This window comes from Poromitra crassiceps (assembly GCF_964638095.1).
Source record: "Poromitra crassiceps genome assembly, chromosome: 2".
In the NCBI taxonomy this organism is placed as follows: domain Eukaryota; kingdom Metazoa; phylum Chordata; class Actinopteri; order Beryciformes; family Melamphaidae; genus Poromitra; species Poromitra crassiceps.
The window spans coordinates 63,097,230-63,117,082 of record NC_139624.1 but is presented as its reverse complement, the minus strand read 5'-3'; the positions used below and the strand labels follow the sequence as shown (position 1 = coordinate 63,117,082).

The following is a 19,853-nucleotide window of genomic DNA, read 5'->3' as shown; positions in this document are numbered from 1 at the left end:
AACAATATATACATTTTCAAAAACTCAAAAATGCTGCTTCAAGTGAACAGGTTGAATGTACCAACTGTCCCCAAGCCAACAGTAGGCTATTCCAATATTTGAAGAAAATCAACTTCCTGAATGTATTGAAGTGAAGATGAATTTGACTGGACCCTGACTTACTATGTCCTCTATAAGCTATTATCCTCACTAATGGGGGAGGCATCTGCCAGGTCCCAGCCTCTGTCCACGTTCTACATGAGTGGAGACCAGAGATATAATATGTGGGAAATAAGTCACTCCCTTTCCTTGAACTACATGTAACAGAAATAAGAATGTGAATGAAGAAAATGCCTACAACAAGACATAATGGGCAGAACAAAGGATGCAAAACCAACATAAAGGCCATTGCTGGTCAAGCTGAAAATGTAAACATGTCAAGATAACAAACATAACAGTGCTGTAATAAACAACAAGCACCCTGCCTATTTATAAAAGGTTCTTGGATCAGCCGATACACACAGTTCTACAGGACTGGAAAAAAAAAAAATTATCGTGCAACCATAGTAAGTAATACACTTTTTCCACTCTGCCTTTTTCTTATATATTTTTGCCCCCGATTTTTTTTATCCCATTTTTATCCCCCATTAGTGCTAATTTTTAATTTATTTATCCTGGTTGCTGCTCCACCCTCTGCCGATCTGGGGAGAGCCGAAACTGGCTCCATGCTTCCTTCGAGACATGGGCAGTAGCCAGCCGCTTCTTTTCACCTGACAGGGGAAGCTTCACGGGTAGGACATAGCACGTGGGAGGATCACGCTATTGCAATGAGTTCCCCTCCTTCCGAACAGGCGCCCCTAACGACCAGAGGAGGCACCACTTCAGTGACCAGGATATTGCATGTTTTGGTGAGGGGTTCCTATATGAAGGAAACCCCCAGGGGGCACAGGGAGAACATGCAAACTCCACACAGAAAGGCCCTTTTGACGACCCCACCCGGCCTTTTTCCATAGCCTGTTTATATGAATACGTCATGTCCCTGTCGTGGACGGCATCTCAGAGAACTTCTGTCTGCAAGAAATTATAAAAGAAGACAGACTTGGCAGGTCAAGGACAGGGCAAGAAGAAATGGATGAACAAGATGAAGAGTGAAGAGTAATGGACGTCAAATGGAGCGAGTAGAGGTGAGAACAGGAGAAGAAGAAAGAAAGGAAAAAGGATAAGCGAGTTGAAGGAAGATGGACGAGCACGCTTTGGCCATCAGGGAATGAGCTGCCTGAGGGGCGGAGCTTAGCAGAATCTGCCTTCTACTTTTTTACTTTTTTATATATATTTTTTCTGACGCTGGTACAGGGAGAAAGGCAGGAAGTGACGTTCACTTTGGCTCTCTATACTATGCACGCGCGCAACATTTTATAATCCAAACAACTAATCGATTAATTGAGAAAATAATATATAGATTAATCGACAATGAAAATAATCGTTAATTGCAGCCCTAGTCTGCTGTACTATATTGTCACTGCATGCCAGGCCACACAGAGGTTAACTCTACCAGGGTACGCGGAACTCGCCATCTTCGGCTGCTCGGAATCCTCTCTGCTCCTTCCTGTGGCTGTGCAACAGTCTCTGACACACGCTCCTTTCAGCTGTGGCTGACGGACATGATCTTGGTTATACGTATGGACGGAGAGACTCCGGTTCTTGAGGACCAATTCTCTTGGGAAGTTGTTGGTTATCTGGGACCGGTTTCTGGCCTATTTGGACGAGGTTAATAGCGATACGAGACTCGCCTAACTGACTTCTCATGGACTCTTTGCGTGGGATCCCACGCACATCTCTCGCAGGCACGTGGGCACCTTACGCAGCTGGTAGTGCCAAGCTGTAGTATTGGAATGTGAATTATGTTTGTTTTGTTTTTCTTTCTTTCTCTGTCTGAGCCTTTTGTTTTTTACGTTTTGAAAATTGCAAAATAAAAAAAAATCATAAAAAAACCAGGGTATATGTGGCTACTGGAAAGGTCACACTTTTTACAAGCCTGCTGCACTGGCGATGCACTGGTGCTGCACCCTAGTGCAGTTGCTAGGAAAACTCAACCATGTGGGCTTGGATGTCTTTTACAAATGTAAAACACATAAATGAATATGCGAAAATGCATCTTATTCTTATTAGTCATTCCACTGTTTATTGGTGCGTTAATGTAAATCCACACAGACTGATGCTGAGTATGTCTCCCTGCCCTTGCTGCACTTCACTGTGTTCTTCTATTAGGCGGAGACACAAGGCAGGGTTTGCTAATGCCTAATAACACTCATTCATTCCTGCTCTGGGGTCTCATTTATCAATTTGTGCTGAGAATCCCTTATAAAACTATGACTCACGCCATGACTCACGCCATCCAATCTGCATTTCACAATATAGTGTTATCTTGCAAAGGTATTCCACGCATAAGTAGTGATGTAAAATAATAATACACAATGGTTATAAAGTTAGGCAACAACTTAGGCAAATAATTTCAGTCAGTTTTGACCCTTGCTTACACTAAGCACATTTTGGGAGACAAGTACCCCCAAACCTGCTGCAGGCAATTACCCAACTGGGACATTCCACATGTGGATAGGTAGGTAGGTAGGTAGGTAGGTAGGTAAGTACTTTATTAATCCGTGAGGAAATTCAGGTTTTCAGTATAGCAGCTCGCAGGCCAAAGACAAAATGAGACATGACATAGCACAAAAACCAACAAACATGACAATACAGAACAATGCAGCCAGTACAAGACAGTAACATGACAGGCAGGTTTCAAGTTAAAGATTAAGAAGTAAGAGCCAATTCAAAGATTAAAAGAAAGATTTAAAAGTTACCACAATACTAAGATACAATTGACCGGTAACTAAAATACTAAAAATACTAGTTGTCAAGATTGCACAATGCCCATATCTAGTCAAATCTAGTCAAATTGCCCAATGCCCATATCTAGACCACAGCAGCATCTGAGTGACGCTCCGACCCCCATACAATACTAAGACACAGTTGAACGGTAACTGAAATACTAAAAATACTAGTTGTCCAAAATTGCACAGTGCCCATATCTAGTCAGATCAAATTGCACAATGCCCATACCTAGACCACAGCAGCGTCTGAGTAGCACTCAGACCCCCCTACTGTCACTAGGGTCCCAATCCAACCATAAATGGTCAATTACCATATGACGCATATAAATGAGATGATTATCAATTGAACAGGAAAATTGCAGGCAGGTCACTGGATAGGTTAGACCTTCTTTGAGTTAATCCTTATTAGGGATCCTACGTACAGTTTAATGTGAGACTGATGGGTGAGTGCAGTTTGAGGGGTGCCATGGCACTAGTCCGACACCTCGCTAGTCCGACACTTCACGAGTCAGAAAAACGACGCATTGGACAGACGTCTCATTAGTCCGACAGCTCGTTAACCCGACAAAGAAAATATCACTAATCCGACAGCTCTTTAGTCCGAAAATAATGTGCTCTGACAGCAACGCAAGTCACTGTTCTCATTCAGTCTAGACTGACGCCTACAAGGCAAAATTCTCTGCTGCTGTTTGTGTTCCTACAGCTTAATGACAATCTTAGCTGCTGAAAAATGACTGTAGGCTACCTTACCTGTGCGTAATGCTCCCTGCATCACACAGCCTGTGCTTCATATCATCCTCACAACCAATTCATTATCCATCTGACTGATCATGATCTTCAAACAGTCAACAAATTATCAGAGTTCATTATCAGAGAGTCATGTTACTTTCACACAGGCGGCAGCGGCGCTAATAATGTTGCCTAAATGATCGATCACTGAGAGAAATCCTGTAGGCTATTCCTGATGATTTCACTGTAAAACTTGGAAACTGCATGCTTGCGCTGGTCCCATTTCCACTTGGATGCGTGCGTGGAGAGACAGGGCGGTGAGGGCGCACAGCTCAGACCTTGCCGGTTTGTGATTTAACACACTCGCTCTCTCTCCCCCTCTGTGTGTGTGTGTGTGTGTGTGTGTGTGTGTGTGTGTGTGTGTGTGTGTGTGTCCCGCTGTGTGTGTGTGTGTGTGTGCTGCCATACACACAGGTATGGCGGCTGAGGGAAGAGGTCTTCTTGCAGTCGTGTTTGAAGAGCACTTGCATTTTTTGCATAATTGGATGCATCCTACTGCCTGTCATCAGGCCATATATAGCATAGCAGTACAGTAGCCTACTGGAATTATTGACTGATCAAAAACATTATTGTAATAAACCAGCCCGGAAAGGGCTCTGTCGGAGACACAACATGGGAATATGGAAAATAGATAGGCCTACAGCTTTATTTTTTATGAATGTAACAAGGCTAAAATACGTGGAGGGAATCACAGGCGAATTACGGTGTTCCAAATGTCATCGAGCGTCTATCCCCCTGTCTCAATGCAAACCACTAAACTGATTAGGCGAACCACTACAAACGCAGATAGATCAAACAGTAGGCCTAACAGAATTGTGCACAGCAAGGATGGCATGCAAAGCATGCCCCAAAACGCCCGGGTTACACACATTAATCTGGGACAGAGAGATGACTCCTACAGCAGTACCCACAGTAAAACCTCTGGCTCTTCTTCCTCTGCTTTTATGCACGACATACAGGGGCTGGGATGGAATGACGCACGCAACATTTAACATGAATGAAATAAGGGTTAAAACTTAATTCGCCCAGCTGGCGAGACACCGGGTACGGGGTACGGTGGCGCAGTCGGTAGCGCTGTCGCCTCACAGCTAGAAGGTCCTGAGTTCGATTCTTGCCTGGGACGCTGTGGGCGCTGGAGTTGTGATCCCCCCATATCTTCAGTGCCTACTGCCCAGGTGGGCTATCTTGTCGAAAGGGCCTTTCTGTGTGGAGTTTGCATGTTCTCCCCGTACCCCCTGGCGGTTCCTCTGTACATAACCCCCCACTAAAAACATGCAGAAGATCGTCATCCGACCAGTGATGACAACATCTGAAGTTGGTCCCCGGGCGCTGGAAAGAAAAAGCGACCACTGCTCCTGGCCTGCCCCCTGGAGGAAAGGACAAGCCTGGATGGGTCAAATGCAGAGGACATATTTCACCGGCCACCGTCAGCATGAGTGTGTGTTGTGGCCGCATGCATGTGTTGTAGTGTTCGTGTGACAATAAAGACGGGCTTCCGTCTGAAATCGTGTTTAAAAAAAAAGACCCCTTCCCCCCGGGGTTCTTATGGCACCGTCTGACTCCCCGGGTAAACAATGGCTTTTGGTCGGCGGTGCTGATAGCGCACAGCGGTGGGCTGGACGCTGGACACAAGGCTCTCCAGAGCGGTGTAAGTCCTGGGCCCTGTCTGCAACGCCTTCCCCCACATCAGGTTTACTATTATGTTCATGAGAGAGAGGGGGGTGAGAGAGAAAGGAGAGAAAACCAGCAGAGAAATTTGCCGTTTGCGCTGCAGTCAGAGCACATTATTTTTGGACTAACGAACTAAGAGGGCCAGTGCCTTCAGAACAGTTCTCGTCATCTTGAGCGGATACTGGCTCTATTGCTGTAATTGCAGAATGCTGTTGTAGCTGCTGTGAAGGCACAGCGCACTTGTCATGAAAGTCAATGTATATTTCATAGGGCTGCTAACGTTATGCACTCAGGGCAGGCTAGCTGTGTGTGTGTGTGTGTGTGTGTGTGTGTGTGTGTGTGTGTGTGTGTGTGTGTGTGTGTGTGTGTGTGTGTGTGTGTGTGTGTGTGTGTGTGTGTGTGTGTGTGTGTGTGTGTGTGTGTGTTTTGGGTCAATGTACGCGTAACCACATTGTGCACATAGTAGTCACATGGTGATCGACGGTGATCTAAATGTCTCTCTCTCTCTCCCTGTGTGTAGGTGCTGTCTCTGGGTGCCGATGTGTTGCCAGAGTACAAGCTGCAGGCTCCACGCATCCACAAGTGGACGGTGCTACACTACAGCCCCTTCAAGGCGGTGTGGGACTGGCTCATCCTGCTGCTGGTCATCTACACTGCCATCCTCACGCCCTACTCTGCCGCCTTCCTCCTCAACGACCAGGTGCTCTCTCTGCTGGGGCTGGTGCTCTCTTTGCTGGGGCTGGTGCTCTCTCTGCTAGGGCTGGTGCTCTCTTTGCTGGGGCTGGTGCTCTCTTTGCCGGGGCTGGTGCTCTCTCTGCTGGGGCTGGTGCTCTCTCTGCTGGGGCTGGTGCTCTCTCTGCTGGGGCTGGTGCTCTCTTTGCTGGGGCTGGCCCTATTCCTTTTTGCTCTTTATATGTCCCTTTAAAAAGTGGATATTGGCCCAGTCAGTGTCATTCTTCCCTGATCATTCCCTCTTCCACAGATGTTGCTCCAGTGTACATCCCTACGTCACCCTGGAACTGTTCACTTCATTTATACAAGTTTGAATGAGAGTTTAACTGTCTCACGACATCTAAATGCTGTTTCAGAAGCTTTTCCACCACCCAACCAAAAGATATGGGGGAAATACTGAATCCTTGTCAATTTTGGGGGGGGGGGGGGGGTTTGGGGGGGGTTTAGCATGAAAATGCTCAAATCTGAAGATTTTGAATTTGCACTAAATTTCAGTTACACACTCATGCTCGGGTGTTCAAAAGATGTGTTAAAAGCAAGACATGATGTGTTCAATTTTTAACACAATTGTAACACGTCATCAGCTGACAGACAATGCATCATGTTGTATTTTGACACACCTTTTCTAAGAGTGTATGTGAATACAGTACAAGAATGCATACAAATGCTTACATACATGCATGTACTGCTGCTTGCTGTCTCAATGACCACATGCATGTTTCCAGATATGACTTAACTGATTTTGATAACAGGCACCTGTTTTTTCCCTCGCCAAATCACATTTCACCTACTCTCTTAATGTTACGCTGTACAGTGACAGTAAACACCTTGTCCTACTTGTTCCCCATCCACGAGAAACCTGACCATCCATTTTTGATGAGCATGTTTCTATCTGCCACCCTGATTAGAGTTGATTTGAATGTGCCTGGTTGGATCCATGCTTGAAAGTGTATTTCCATGTCCCTAATTGCTATGCTTTGCTGATGCATTGCGTACACTTTGTTAATGTGGCCAAGTGGGTCTCTGAACGCCTCTAGAAGTGTTTTGGGTGATTGGATCTTCAATGCATCTAGGGTGCGTTTACATAATATTTGTATTTGCTCTATTTGAATACAGTCCCATTACTCAGGATGCATACATGATGGGAGTGTCATACACATACAAAATCATACACAGATACACACACATCCGTGTGAACACTTTCAGCCATTTGTAAACATGCTTGTTGTCTCTTGCTTTTCTCTTTCTGTTAGCCTGCTTCTTAGGAAACATATCTTTTCAAAAGCAAAATCATCTGTTATAGCTTTTTCTTTTCTTTTTTGTGTTCTACTTCTGATTTATGTTTTAAAGCGCTGCGGCTTCTCTTGAGACTTGGCTCCTGCTGAAGGCCTTGTGTTTTTTTCCCCCAGACTTTTGAATATTTTGTCTGTATACATATGCACATTAGCTTTAAACCCTTAATGTTAATCATTAGGAAGAGGTACCCACACAGAAATGTCCTATTTTTAGAAGTGTGAAATGTTAGATTATAATTCTCCTCTCTTCCTTTATCTCCTTTATTCTCTTCCTCTCCTCTCCTCTCCTCTCCTCTCCTCTCCTCTCCTCTCCTCTCCTCTCCTCTCCTCTCCTCTCCTCTCCTCTCCTCTCCCCTCCCCTCCTCTCTCCTCCTCTCCTCTCCTCTCCTCTGCTCTCCCCTCCACCCCCCTCCTCTCCTCTCTCCTCTCCTCTCCTCTCCTCTCCTCTCCTCTCCTCTCCTCTCCTCTCCTCTCCTCTCCTCTCAGGAAGAGGTAGCCATGCAGAGCTGTGGTTACTCCTGCTCTCCTCTCAACGTGGTGGACCTCATAGTGGACATCATGTTTATCATCGACATCCTCATCAACTTCAGGTCTGAACTGAGACAAATGGACAAATACTGTCATCAGCACAGTAGTCATATCACAACAAATATCAATGCTGGTAGGTACCATCTGTATCATTGCCACTCTTCCCTTCAGGACCACGTATGTGAATGCTAATGACGAGGTGGTGAGCCACCCGCTGCGGATCGCCGTCCACTACTTCAAAGGCTGGTTCCTCATAGACATGGTGGCTGCCATTCCCTTCGACCTGCTCATCTACCGCAACGGAGAGGAGGTATGGATGGATAGAGGGTGCAAGACAGGGAAGGTTGGTGAGGAAAGATGGAAGACAGGGAAAACTGCCCTTGCTTTGACCTAGGTCAGCCACCCTCTTGACCTGTTTATATACTGCAGAGAGGTGAGAGAGGGAGGGAGGACCGACATTGGATGGAGGGAAGGTGGAAGAGGCGATGGAGAGATGAAGAGATAGACTGGGAGAACCAGAGAGAAAAGTGTTACCTGGTTGTTCGCCATCATGCTTATCTACTACAGTGGAGAGGAGATAACGACTGGACAGATACAGGAGGGAGTCAAGGAGGTAGAGGGATATGGAATGAGAGGCAGAAAGAGAAGCAAAGATGGTGTTGTTTCGTTTCATAACTTCATTCTCCAATTGAACATCAAAATAAGATGCGTCTACCACACACCAGAGAATGCAGTGCACAAAGTCCATTATGCAACGCATAAACACATACAAATAGCAGCAACGGTTCAGTCCAGCTAGACTGGTAGGATGCTCAGTGAGTTGCATTGTAGGTGATGGAGTCTTCTCAGGATATTCCCCACATAAGGGAATAAAAACGAGGAGGCCCAGGCTGGCAGGATCACAGAACAAAGCCGCTGAACACAGGGGAACTCCATCGATGGAGTAAGTGGTACTTGAAATACAGTACATCTTTAAATACCCTGCTGGTCCACCCAGCCGGTGCGAAGCAATAATCGCGTAAGTGTAATTTGGAAAATCCTGGAGCGAAAGGTGTAAGATTAAGCACAGGTTATTTTTATGGTTTATTATGGTAATTCATGTTGAAAAAACTAGAAAAACATCGTCCTGGCACCCAGAAACTCAAATACTTCATAAACGTCTGCTGGGGTCCACCGGCACGCCCATTGACTTCCATTAAAACCGCCTTTTTGAGACCTCCAGGAAATTCTTACAAAATTAATGTATTTAATTTTTTTCAGCGGGCATCCTGTACCAAATACCTTGAAATTTGACCTTAATATCTAACCTTGGGGTTGATTGAACATTTGGTTGAGTTACAAGGCTTCAACATCCATTGCATAGTTTTCCCATTGACTTCAATGTTAATTTTGCAAAAAAACAACAAAAAAAATTCGACTCCCAGCCACTTTCCCCAAAAATAATTATTTTTCTGATCTTACACCTCTCAGTTCGACTCAAGACATCAAATTTGTAGTTTCTATTGTGTTTGCCCCCCCCCCCTATTTCCCAAGCACATCACACAGCACAGCACAGCAACCAATTACATGGAGATTTACATGAAAAGTACCCTGCAGTTATCAAACATGGAAACATGGTCATATGACCTGGGAACGCGGATTTTCCGGTGCAAACTAATTATTTGATGCTTGGCCCTTATTTGATTCCATAGGATGAAGCTCATTTGTGTTTCTTGTGAAAACTAGCTGGAAGTCGAAAATGGGCAGTTTCATGTTTTTTTTTGTAAAACTTACCTTAGTTGAAACTACATCGTATCTCCGCGCCCGTTCGTTGTAGAGACTCATGACGAGCATTTTCGGAATCGGCGTCAAAAAGTGACTCTAGATGTGTAATCTTGTCGCGATCATTGCCGTTCTAAGAGGTTTCAATGACTTCCGCGTTGAGACAGGCAAAAGCGGCGAGGCGCAGCGGGCCACAGTAACATCCGATGCCCACGAAGGAGCGCCTTGGGCGGCGGAGGCGGTCAGAGCGTTATCCATGGAGGCCAGTTCTGTGCTCCCTCACTCATGGCCTAAATGCTGTCGTTCAAGCGTGTGTTTTGAGCCGGATGTTCCAACTACGCATATGAGGTGGGAGGAATGGAATCAGGAACGGATATGGATCGATAAAAAATAAGAAAATACTTACTTATAAATATAAAAAACAAGTACTAATATCAAGATCCATGAAAGTTAAAAAAATGCAAATTTGCAATTCTCAAAAGATGGAAGGTGGAATAAAATAATTCTTCCGTGAAAAATGTGACCAATCCATAGCTATGATAATCCCACCACAGCGCCACCAGGTGGCATTCATGGGAAGGGAAAAAAATAATATTTTGTGTTTTCTACTGAAAATTTTATTGTACAGTAAATACAGTAAACTGGCATTTGAGGGGTTAAAATTCAGTAAGCATGAAATGTTGATATGAGGTATGAGAGATGAAGTTACCAATGGATAAGAATCAATAAAAAATAAAAAAATAATTAATTAAGACTATCAAAAATAAGAATTAATATCACGGTCCATGTACATGGACCAGCAGACGTTTGATCGGTAGCGGATTAGCAGGGTACAAGGGTTAAGTAATGGCAAACTTGTTACTGTAGTAATGAAAACGATTATTATTTGTAGTGATTAAGCCATCCGCCGAACTCAAAATGATGCTGCTCAACATTCAAATACTGCCCGGGAAAGCTTTGCCAAGGTGCACGTTAGTGATGCTGTCCGTCGGAAGGGGCCACTGAGCCAGGAAAGTGGAGATCGCTCTTAGCAGACAACCATTATTTACTGTGAGGGGACACACACACACACACACACACACACACAGTCAGCAGAACTAGGCTCTCTGCCAGCGCTCCGTTATTTATTTGTGTTTGTGGATGGAGCAGGGTAGCTGACTACAAGTGTAAAGAAACTGTAATGCACGTACACGTACAGTAGTGAGTAGACAGGCCAGAGTAATGGATGCCAGTCAGGATTGACCTCCTCCACAGCGGTGAACCAAATCAAGACAAGACCTCCCGACTGCGGGCTGTTTGGGAACGATGTGAGGTGTCACAGCCCGGGGACTTTGATTTATGCCTACTTTGTCCAATGACCACTTGTTAGCCAACCCAATCCCCAGAACAATCTCTACGTAAATTTGAAATGTGAAATGCAAGTAAAACCAACTTTAACAACTTTTGTTAAGTTTAGGCAAGTATGACGTATGACCTTGACTGGGAAATGAACACGGCTCTCTGGTGTGAAAGGCAAGTGTTTACGCCCTCCATCCACCCCGGCCACAATGCCCTTTCTGGCCACCACGCTATTTCAATAGCAGACTCTATGACGTGCATAACGTTGATATACACGTATCTAAAAACGTGATACAGTATGCAACGTATTTTGATTCCAAAATGTTCATATTCTACGTATCCGTGAATTTCAGAAACGTACAATGGCGAGATTTCATTCTGGCGACTAGGCTGTGTTAACAATGCTACTCTCTCTCTCTTACTCTCTCCTCTCTTTTCCACCAGACCACCACTCTGATTGGTCTGCTGAAGACGGCCCGCCTCCTGCGATTGGTCCGTGTTGCCAGGAAGCTGGACCGCTACTCGGAGTACGGCGCGGCTGTCCTCTTCCTCCTTATGTGCACCTTCGCCCTCATCGCTCACTGGCTGGCCTGCATCTGGTACAGTGCTATAGGATTGTCCCACGGAGCAGATAGGATTTAGGGGGATAATGGAGGAAAAGTGATCGCTGCATCCGCTGGCAGATGATTGGTTTTTCCCATTTCACAAGCTCCTCCACACTACAGTGGGAGGAGGTCAGGAGGGCAATATACAGTGTATATATAATATACAGTGTGTGTGTGTATATATATATATATATATATATATATATATATATAATATACAGTGTATATATATAATATACAGTATATATATATATATATATATATATAATATACAGTGTATATATACTGTGTATATATATATATATATAATATATATATAATATACAGTAGGCCAAATAGAAATACTTTGAATGATTTATTTGAGCCAACTTGTGAGTTTGAGGAGAGGGAATACAATGACTGGCAGAAAGTTCAGACAGTCAGTAAAAGATTTAAAAGTAATTTCAGTGTGTTTCTCAGTGACCTACCTGAATTGTCCTGATATGGTAAACCGCTCCCACCTGACGAGCAAAAGTAAAAAAGGAAATGCCAAAAATTACTTGTATTTGACCTAGATGTGAGGCACACATAACAATTCCGCTCAACCCTCTAGTTTTGAGCACCATGCTGCATTATGATTGATTGTAGAAATACTCTCAGGATGGTCCTTTCCCTCCATTTTTATTCCTGACAAAATGGCTTCAGCCACACCTTTCTCCTTTTGCTGGTACAGCGCTAAATGAAGACAGATGTCTGGTCAACTGAGACAACTACAAGGCTAATAAGATGCTATTACCTTTCAATTTCATTGTTACATTCATGCAGTAATTATCATTACAAATCAAATTAAATTGCTTTCCTCCAACTGATGGATTTTGCCTAGCTCTGTAACACAATATTTAATTGGTTTTAATGATACAGTACAATATTCGTATCAGTTTGCGTATAATTAATGACCTGAGAAGCACAGACCGTAGAACTAAAATATTTTATCAATCTGCCAAGACCAGCTTTTGATTTCTGGTTAGAGAGCTTGTACTGTGTTACCTCTGTATCTATAATCCTCTCTGCTGCTGTCCAATTAAATGAGTAATTGCAAACAACAATAATTATGTAATATGATAATGCTCACTGTTTTTATTGTGCATAGGTACGCCATTGGCAGCGTAGAGAGGAACGGTTCTATTGGTTGGCTCCATTCGCTGGGGGAATCACTGGGGAAACACTACAACGACTCCATCCCAGGTACTGAAAGCAAAAATACTGTACTAGCAGTAGTTACAGTTAGAGTAGTAGTAGTAGTCAAACAAGTGCTGAAATACAGGGAAATGGAACGAAAACAAATGGTGACTGTAACAGTAAGGGCTCTATCTTCCCGACGGCGGTATTTTTGCGCTAGCGCCCGTTTTGCGCTGGAATAGCGCCGTGCAAAGCCCTAATTGTGGGCGTGTCGGCCCGCTGCGCTTCACGTCATCTCGGCGCACATCTCCGTATAGGCGTGTTTATGCCCAAAAGCATTGTGGAGGTGTGGTCATGCCCATAAAACCACAGCGTCACGTCAGCAGCTTCCTCCTCACTTAGAGGGACTAGAGTGAGAGAGAGAAAGAGGGACAGAGAAAAAATAGCCTAGATGGGGAGAGGGAGAGAGAGGGAGAGAGAGAGAGAGAGAGATGTGAGGCTGTCATGCATAGAGATCAAATAACAACGTGCTCATGCCCACCTGTGAATCACCTGTGTATTATTGCCATTTCACACGCTGAAAAAGGGGCTGCTGCCCAAACGTCTGTATGCTTATCGCTTTTCGGGCTCTCTTCTATCTCCGCTGGGGTAATATACTGCATGCGTAATTACGCAGCGTACTGAGAGCCGCGATGATGCTGCTCTATTTGAAGAAGTTGAATTTCGTTCCACCAGCACACATTTCATTAATCAGCTATTTTCTATTCGTTTCTATTAATATACTGTATATACATCGAATCCCACCTATTTATTCTGTCATTTTCCCCTTGGCGCACATAAAGACACATGCTTCCGTCACTGTCTGCTTGATGGCGAGAGGGACTTCAGCTGCCATCCGCGCTGTGGAGAAGCTGGTCTTACATGCAATTGCAGGGAAATAGGTTACTGTACTGGCCGGACACAGGTGTTGTGCGAAAAAATGATGCGTTTTGAATTGGATTAGGGGAGCGAGGGTCTGGCGGGGCGCGAGTATGTGTGCGCCGGGTGCTGGATGGGGGTCCCCGAGAAGGTGGGACTGGACAGGTATGCAGGCTTGGTGGTGGGGTGGGTGTGGGTCGGTGCCCTGGGTGCAGGCCCGTAGCTACCATTGAGGACGTCGGTATTTTCCACACCAAATTTCTTTTTTATAGCCCCGGTCCCCAGATCTATTAATCTGTCATTGATGTTTTAATGCGACAGTTGATCGTAAATGCAACAATTTGCTTCCTCTCTGTGTGCTATAGAAGGAAGAGAGATAACTCACAACATTCAGATTTTGCATTGAGGCTAGATTGGGGCTAGACTTTGGGGACAGTTCTATTGAAGTGAATGGGTAAGTAACTCCCCTGTAAGTGATGTTTGTGTAGATGGGCCATTGTATTTAATTGAGCAGTATTCTGCCATGTGACCTGTATGCAGAATATAAATTATATCATATGGGGAGACATTTATTTTTTGGATCATTTTAAAGCAACAGCACAGTAAAGAGGATATTAATCTAACATGATGTAGGCTATGTAGTTCTTTATAGATCTAGCCTCTTCATTTTGCTCTCAAAGTGCACCAGATTGAAGCATTTTACTTTAAAATGGACAAAATTTTCTATCCGGCCTGCCTGGGTGTTCTGGGCCGGCCAGGGTGGCGAGAGGCAGCTTATTGGCACAACACCGTCACAACTTTCTCAAAAGCAATCTATTGTTACCTCACACCACAAACCTGTATGGTCGGGAATTATGTAGCCTAATAAAACCATGACAAACGAATTCTCATTTTTAAATCAAGGTGTGTTTTTTCTGCAATGTAGGCTATAGTTGAAAATCAACGTGGCAGTACGTTACCATTTTACAATTTCAGAGCCGAAATTGTAAAATAGCAACGTTGCTCCACAAACGTTGCTATTTAAAAAAAAATGTGGAGATCGGGTTGGGCATTCCGAGGAGAGAAGAGTGTGTGCAGGCGAGTAGAGAGTGACATCCATGCCGTGCGTAAATGGATCCAAGCAAGGATTTCCTGCACTGCACGGAGATGTGGAGACTGTCTGCGCTCAGGTGTACTTCTGCGTTTGTGCTAAGACCAGCTATTTCCTGGCGTTAAAATTTAGAGCACCCAAGGCGATTTTTTTCTGACACATTGCGCTGGAACGCCTATTTTGGAATGGCAACTCCGAAACCTCTCTTTGCTCGCCACATACTGACGGTATCTTCCCCACAGCGCTAAATGACACTTGCGCGAGACACATGATAGGCTAGAGGCCCACCGACACTCCTGGGCCATGCCTACACCTGTGTCATCACAGCGCAAAACTGGACGGTGGAGGCAGACGATACCTTAGACGCTGGGAAGATAGCAATAAGGGGCGCGCAAACGCAGCGCAAAGGCAGCGCAAACGATAGCGCCGTACAACAATAGGGCCCTATGTCTTTGAGGGACGTGGCACCTCTTTCAGTATTGGTGTAACATCTTTATCATTTCCATGGCAGGTTCAGGACCTTCCATCAAAGACAAGTACGTCACGGCACTTTACTTCACCTTCAGCAGTCTAACCAGCGTGGGCTTTGGAAACGTCTCCCCAAACACCAACTCTGAGAAGATCTTCAGTATCTGTGTCATGCTCATAGGATGTAAGTATCTGCGAATATTCCTGTGTTCCTGTGTCCCATTAAATTGATGCAGACAGACAAGAGTTTTCCTCATTCTATAGTAGGATATGAGTATATTATGGAAACATCACCTTGCTCCTGGTGTTTGTTTTCTTTTGCATTAAAACAGATATGAGCAATCAATTTATTTTAAGGGTTAGTGGGTGGGTGGTAAGTTATCTGAGCCTGAGGCAATCACTCAGTTACTGCCAGAATCAATGAGTGTGACTGGACTTGTTTAGGATATAACTTTATAATATGAAGCTTTTCCAAACTCAAACAAGTACTTAATGGGAATACTGATTGTGGCAAATCCTCTTTCAACTTTTGTTCAGCTTTTCTGCACACACGAATCAGCACAAGTGGGATTATTTTACACTGGATGGTGTCAGACAGCATTGGAAAGTGTTAAGTCCCCAGGGTTGTATTTTCATTTACTTCAATATTACTTTTCTAATAGGCTGGACAATAAGCCATAGATAGATCAGAATCAGAATCAGAATCACTTTTATTGCCACAGTATGCAAGTTACATACGAGGAATTTGTCTTAGTGTCTGTATGCAGCGTAGCGGTGACATCAATATACAGAGATAAGAAGTAGGAAGATAACTAAAGACAATCACAAAGTTGCAAGTGCAATCAAATCGAGTAAATATATACAATATGTACATGAGTGGTGAAGTGGTTGGGTGATTGTTGAAGCGACAAGAAGTCATTGAGTCTGTTTGCCAGGTGGGGGTCGTCTGTCGCTGGTGGGGCAGAGGGCTTGAAGTTGGTGATCTCTTTAAGGCCTTTCCATAAAGAGGCAGAGTCTTTGTTTGAGGCTTGTTGGTAGAGCCGCTCTGAATATTGCTGTTTAGCAGCCCGCACTGCCTTGCTGAATTTGTATTTGCATTCTTTGAAGTGCTGTTTGTCTCCACTCCTGAATGCTTTGTGCTTTTCCTCTCTCAGCCTCCTGAGTTCAGCTGTGAACCAGCATTTGTTGTTATTATATCTCACAGTGGAGCGAGTGGGAACACAGCTGTCCTCGCAGAAGCTGATGTATGATGTGACTGTGTCTGAGTATTCATCAAGAATGTCTGTTGCAGCTTTGAATAAATCCCAGTTTGTGGAGTCCAGACATGACCGCAAATCCTCTACAGCTTCATTAGACCAGTTTTTTTAAATCCTCTTCACAGGTTTGGCAACTTTTAGCTGCTGCCTGTGGGTGGGAATGAGGTGTATCATGGCATGGTCTGAGTGGCCCAATGGAGCGCAGGGGACAGCGCGGTATGCATTGTTTATTACCGTGTAACAGAGATCTAGTGTGTTTTCGCCTCTGGTTGGACATTTGATCATCTGTCGGTATTTGGGGAGTTCGTGGGTTAGTTTTCCTTTGTTAAAGATCATGTCTTTCACTACGATTAAAGGATACCAGCTAACGTTTCATTAATAAGCTCCATCAGGGGGGAATTGTAATATCCCCTTTCAGTGAGAATATGCTTATCAACTCAAATTTCTCTGCAGGCTGGCAGAGCCAGACCCTCTGAGAGCAATGGTTGGTCTCCGTTGATTAGAACAATGCCGTTTAAAGTAGTTCCTTGTCTAAATAGTAAATGAATGTTTGTTTTTATGCAGTTAAGGCCTAATGAGGTCCTATATTAGACCCTCGCCTACTTAAAGCATTCATGATATGCCACTGCGTATGCTTTTGATTGATTATTTAGTTAGCCTTATGCCAACTTTTCTTAAGGAAAGGTCACGATACAGAGAAACAGTTGAGAGAAACACTGGAATTAATGACATTGATTTTGAGGACTGCTGCATGAGAAATACTTGAAATCAATTCTTATATGACAATACGGTAGTTAGAGTAAAACAGGGACAAAACGTAAGTATTTGAGGCACTAAACCAACAAGGGTGTTTGCCTGCAATCTTCATAACCGTGCCATTAAATTTACTTAAAATTCCATCCACTGTCATCTAGACCGTTTGGAATTTGCCTGACCAGAAAATTACCATTTAGATCGAAATATCTTGAGTAATCTAAAATAAAAGCTTTTAGATCATTCAAGGTGCTGCCTGGTCTTTTGGTTGTGGAAGAAGAAAGGAAGAGGCGGAGGCGGAAAAATAAGGAAAACCCCATTAAATGGGCGATACAGCGACAGCCTCAATTGGCTTTCCCGAAGGCCACGTCCTTGTGAAAATATTTGTGTATTGGAATTGTATTGGAAAGTTGAAAAATTAGAAAAATGTTTTATGCGTGCCCTCTCTTCTCATGGACTCATTTGCTTAAGCTGACCACCAACCAATCAGAGTGATTTCTCTCACCGATAAGGCCCACTAGAGCCAACGGTGCGGGACACACCACAAGATCTAGAGCCACAGATGCTCAGCGGCCGACGGCCCGACGGCCGACCATCGACCCAGTCTAGCTACCAGGGAAATAAAGAAATAAAGAGTCAGAAGCATTGCTACTCCTCAACTTCATTACCACATTTTTCATGTTTTGTCCATGCCAATGGTTGCATAACATAGATCAGTGGTTCTTAACATTTTTACACCAAGTACAGTGCCATCTCAGAAATTACCATGAAAGTATGAGCTATCATAGTATGAGATATCAAGTGCGCTGGTCCACGGCCACTGATCAGCGCTGCGCCAGGCGCTCGGCCTAGAAACTACGCCGATGCAACGATAGGGGCCATAGTGTTAATTAATACCGTAATAGAGAGCCGCAGTAACGAGTCCAGAAATCATCGATGCTAACAGCCCTGGTTCAACACAGTTTTCGCCTATGGGAGTTTTGAATGGGTTTTTGGCGCGATGCTTCTAATACGCTCTCTGGGCAACGCTGGCTTAATCAAACGCGAACCAGATGGTAGTAACATCATCTTCACACATGAAGACCACTTTTATGAGTTTTGAAGCTTTTATGTGCCGTTAAAAGGACGGCTAGCTAGCAAACGGCTAAATGGGACTACACTGTTGAGTCGATGGGGATATATACGTCAATAACGTCACCACTCAAAGGACGAACACGGAAATTCTCTTTCCCTCACCTGGTTCAGCCCCGTTCAGCCCAGGGTAATCAGTGCACACATCAACAACAGTCCAGGTTGAGTGTTGACGTGACGTGGAAGCCTATGCGACAGTGTGTAGTTCTGGATTAGCTTAGCACGAGCTTTTTACCTCTAGGGCTCGCATTTACGCTTCAAAACTCATGAAAGTGGTCCTCATGTGTGAAGATTATCCCGCTGAACCTTGGTTCGCGTTTGATTAAACTTGCGTTGCCCAGAGACCTTATTTAAAGCATCACGCCAAAAACCCATTCAAAAATCCCATAGACAGAAACAGTGTTGAACCAGGAAGTTCGGGACTTCCGCATTCAGCCTACAAAAATACGTCATCCCTGCGGCTCTCTATGCATGTGTTAATTACCACTATCGACATCCAGCTCCCTGCAACCGGAACTTTAGCGTTACCAGACCGCAGTGCTGACATTCCGCTATGCTGATAGCCCACAAGCAGAAACAGCTGAGCGAGGCGGTGTGCAGCGTGTCGGGGACCGGCTGGAGCTAACCTCTCCCAGCCCCCACGCATCTGCTTATACTAGCCGCTATTACCTCGTTCATCATGGGCATTCCTTCCTCTTCGAGGCTTGGTCCACTGCAGGGACACAGAACATGTGGCCGGTGTTTTGTGACTATCTTACCGGGTGTCTAAATGCACAACCCAGCAGGCCAGCCACCCCCTACCACTACCCAGGCTAAGAGCCTCTCTCCCGGCCCCAGACACCCAGGACAGCCTCCCTACCACTACCCTGCCCAGGTGCCTCTCTCCCGGCCACCAGACACCCAGGACAGCCCCCCTACCACCACCCAACCCCTACCCGCCCTGCCCCTCACCTTGACTGGGTCCCACACCTCCGGCCGAGACCTCCTCCAGAACCTCTTAGCCGGGTACGGCTATTTCAGCAGCTGTAGCTATCATTCCGATGTTGCTGCTCTGATGCTCTTTTATTCTCCTGTCAACCATTTTATGTGAAGCACTTTGAATTGCCTCTGTGTATGAAATGTGCTATACAAATAAACTTGACTTGATATAGGCTATGTGTGTAGTAGCCCACCTTGGTAGCTCCTACTAGCCCCGAACCAGACCAACTCAAACCCATTCTCTGATGTTGTATTCACTGTGCATCTCAACAGACCTCAAACACTGGATGTTTGGCTTGTATGCCAAGAACCATATATGTATGAGTTAATAGTGTTGTGCCTCACAAAGTGACTATATCATTATGTATTAATTAATATTTATGTGCCACATATAGTAAAGTCACGACATACTTATGTATTAATTAATATTTATGTGCCACATATAGTAAAGTCATGACATACTTATATATTAATTAATATGTATGTGCCACATATAGTAAAGTCACGACATAATG

At 44.6% G+C, this 19,853-nt stretch overlaps 1 protein-coding gene across 1 annotated transcript in view; it reads left to right on the top strand.

Annotated features, from left to right (window-relative positions):
• Window positions 1–19,853, top strand: part of kcnh2b (potassium voltage-gated channel, subfamily H (eag-related), member 2b) — a gene marked incomplete at both ends in the record, with an annotated part of 583,908 nt that overhangs the window by 541,118 nt on the left and 22,937 nt on the right. Inside the window, 6 exons of the mRNA XM_083632013.1 lie at window positions 5,848–6,027; window positions 7,841–7,944; window positions 8,054–8,192; window positions 11,426–11,580; window positions 12,716–12,810; window positions 15,264–15,404. Coding sequence (XP_083488139.1) covers window positions 5,848–6,027; window positions 7,841–7,944; window positions 8,054–8,192; window positions 11,426–11,580; window positions 12,716–12,810; window positions 15,264–15,404 — 814 coding nt within the window. The remainder of the gene's footprint in view (window positions 1–5,847; window positions 6,028–7,840; window positions 7,945–8,053; window positions 8,193–11,425; window positions 11,581–12,715; window positions 12,811–15,263; window positions 15,405–19,853) is intronic.